The sequence below is a fragment of the Coturnix japonica genome, chromosome 7 (genome assembly GCF_054131305.1).
Source record: "Coturnix japonica strain WE chromosome 7, WE-NBRP24, whole genome shotgun sequence".
In the NCBI taxonomy this organism is placed as follows: domain Eukaryota; kingdom Metazoa; phylum Chordata; class Aves; order Galliformes; family Phasianidae; genus Coturnix; species Coturnix japonica.
The window spans coordinates 32,468,088-32,470,836 of NC_140669.1; the positions used below are offsets into that span (position 1 = coordinate 32,468,088).

The 2,749-nt window shown below is 43.1% G+C and overlaps 1 protein-coding gene across 2 annotated transcripts in view; it reads left to right on the forward strand.

Moving 5' to 3' along the window:
• The window catches only part of IFT54 (intraflagellar transport 54), a 28,221-nt gene extending 26,251 nt beyond the window's left edge, over window positions 1-1,970 (forward strand). For both annotated transcript variants that reach the window (XR_014948428.1, XM_015867710.3), the window contains exon 14: window positions 1,570-1,970. Coding sequence is in view for 1 of the 2 variants with exons in the window: in XM_015867710.3 (XP_015723196.2) it covers window positions 1,570-1,735 (166 nt within the window). In the remaining variant the exon portion in view is untranslated. The remainder of the gene's footprint in view (window positions 1-1,569) is intronic.
• Window positions 1,971-2,749: the final 779 nt, after the last annotated feature.

A 2,749-nucleotide genomic window follows, 5' to 3' on the forward strand; every position in this document is an offset into this window, starting at 1 on the left:
CGATACTTTTATTTCCTGCAGAAGCAACCATGCCACTGAGTGGTATCCTTAGCTAAGTTTTATCTGGATAGGTAGCAATTTGTTAAATGTTGGAAGTTTTACAGCTGCTGGCTTAGTGGGGCTGGGGTAGGAATTAGGTTCACATATAAAGCCTAATGATGTCAATTCCTTGCTCTTACACAACACCTTCTTAAGCTGTGGTTGCCTTAGGATGTAGGACCGCTGCAAAGAGAAAGGAAATGGCATTGGGTTTTATTTTACAGCTGTAGAAACTGAGGCACTGACCTGCTTGCCTGTGCCCAGACAGCTTGAACCAGCCCTGGTGACAGGGAGCAAACCAGCATCACTTTAGCAGAGCCATTCAGCTCCCTTTCACGAGCTTGGACTGCTGCAGCATATCACAGCACTTTGCAGGGATTGCAGTGAGATCCTCATCAGTTCAGTGTAGTGCTACAGCCTGTCAGATCCTTCAGGGAAGAATTACACAGTATCTGACATGAAGAAGAGAATGCTTCCCATATGTAGTGGAATTTGGATGCACCTTTGTTGGCTGTTTTTTCTTCTGTGAAAGACAATTGAAGAATCCGATTAGGGAAATGTTAGTAGAATTTCTAGTGATATTTTTTGTGATTTATGTCAATGGAGTAGAAAGGAGGGGAAAGCTAAATAATTATGAGATGCAGACTTCAGCTGATTACCCAGTCCTCACAGTGACTGGATAATTCAGAATGACAGCAGACTAGTTCTGCCCATCAACTCCCTGGCTGCGAAGCACTGTGGAAAGGGGCACACTGGTTTTAAAGCCAAACAGTCCCATTCCCTTCAGGTATATCAGTGGTTTCATTAGCATCTAATTCCTGTTTATTAAATTTCCTGTTATTGTGGGATTGCCTGCCCTTGTCAGCAGCTACTGAGGGCCAGTTTTCTTGTACCTTGCCCCTTATCAGATGTCTACTTGGTGCTTGCTGTGGCTTGGTGCTGCTGGCGGGCAGTGCTGTGCTGCTGGCTCATTGTAGGAAACAGCTGGTAGCAGGCCATCAACCTCCACAGCAATTGTACTTGCTCCTCTGCACTGTGCTTCCCTCCTCTTTAAATGCCTATTGCAAGGCCTGGAGGGATGGCTGTTGCCATGTGCATCATGATAAGATACAGAGACCCCAGTAAAAAGTGGGTGTTGTTCTTATGCTCTATCCTACACAGTCAAGTCCCTCTTTGTCCCTGCGCCAGGCAGTTGGAGCTCTTGGCTGGTAAGTAAAAGAAGTGCTTGGTGCTCACTCATGATGGGGCAGAATAACTGCATAGCACAGAGATTTTAACAGAAAAACTAGATTAGACAAGATTACTGCTTGCTGTTGAATTGTGTGTGTGGGGGGGTGTTCCTAAACAGTGTTCCTCTCTGTGTTGCCGGCTTTGCCTTTGTGCTTCTCATCCTAAACTTTCTTTCAGGAAGGATGAGCGCAACTTAAATTCTTTGCAAACTTTGAAGCATTGAATGTATGTTCTTGGAGGCTAAAGTAACCTGAAGCAGCATAACGTTTCCAGTAACACAACACTTTGCATCTCTTTCAGCATCATTGATGGTGCTGTAGAACCACTAAAAGCTGAACTGGCTGAGCTGGACCAGCTGATTGAAGACCAGCAAGACAAGATCCGTGCTGTTAAAGCTAATATTTTAAAGAATGAAGACAAAATCCGGAGGATGGTTCTTAGCATAAACCTGTCTTCAAGAAGGTGAAGAAGGGAGGATAAAAAAACAACCCTTGGGACTGATAGACTGATATTCCTACCAATTAAAAACTGAAATAGTGGAGAAAAGTAAAGATATGCCTTGTTGGGATGCACTGTGGTTAGGGACCAGGAGAGTTATATAAAATACCGTTGATCTTTAGATGTTGATATTACTGTGGATAAAATTATGTCCATTTGAATGCTCAAAGTGCTGAGCTATTAAATTAATTTGTTTGTTTAAATGTGAACTGCTGGTATTCACTTGCCAGGTCTTCCCTGCCCTCTGTCCCTCCGCAGCCTGTTGAGCACCGTTTGTGAGCCAGTTCTCTATTCAGTCTCCTTCCTCCCTTCGTGCCCACCGAGGTTGCTTGTCCACATGCTGTCATGAGCAGGTCAGGGCATTCCTGAACCTTGCAAGGAAAGCTACAAAAGAATGCCACGAAACCAAGTAAAGCCTTGTGTAATGTACAGCTCCTTGCATCATGAAGGAGATGATGTCATGTTTTCACAGCTATCAGGAATCTTATTAGGAAGGACTGAAAATGCAATACAAGCATCCACCGTGTAAGGGAGCAGAAGTACTTTATCTGCACAGGTGTTAATCCCATTTTTATTGCGTATGTTCATTTGGAACGGATTAATTTAAGTACCTGTTTCCTCCCAAATGCCTGTTCCTGTTCCTGCAACTTTTTGTACGTGAATAATTCCACTGATTTTTATTTAACTGCAGATGTCTGTGCTGTTTTTCTAATGACCTCTTGTTTGCAGCGCACGTCAGTGTCCAGCTTTACTTATTCCTAAATCTGTTAGCATGGACACAACTGCATGATGCTGCCCTGAGCACAGGATGCTTTGGTCCCCTGCAAGGCTGTTCTCTTAAGAGTTTTACAGTATGTGAGTACATCCAAAAAATCTACCAAAAGGATAATCACCAAATAACGTGAGTATTTAATACGCAGATATGAACATTTTAAAGGGTTTTATGTGTTTGTTTAAATAAAATAGTGGGGAAAGTTTTATT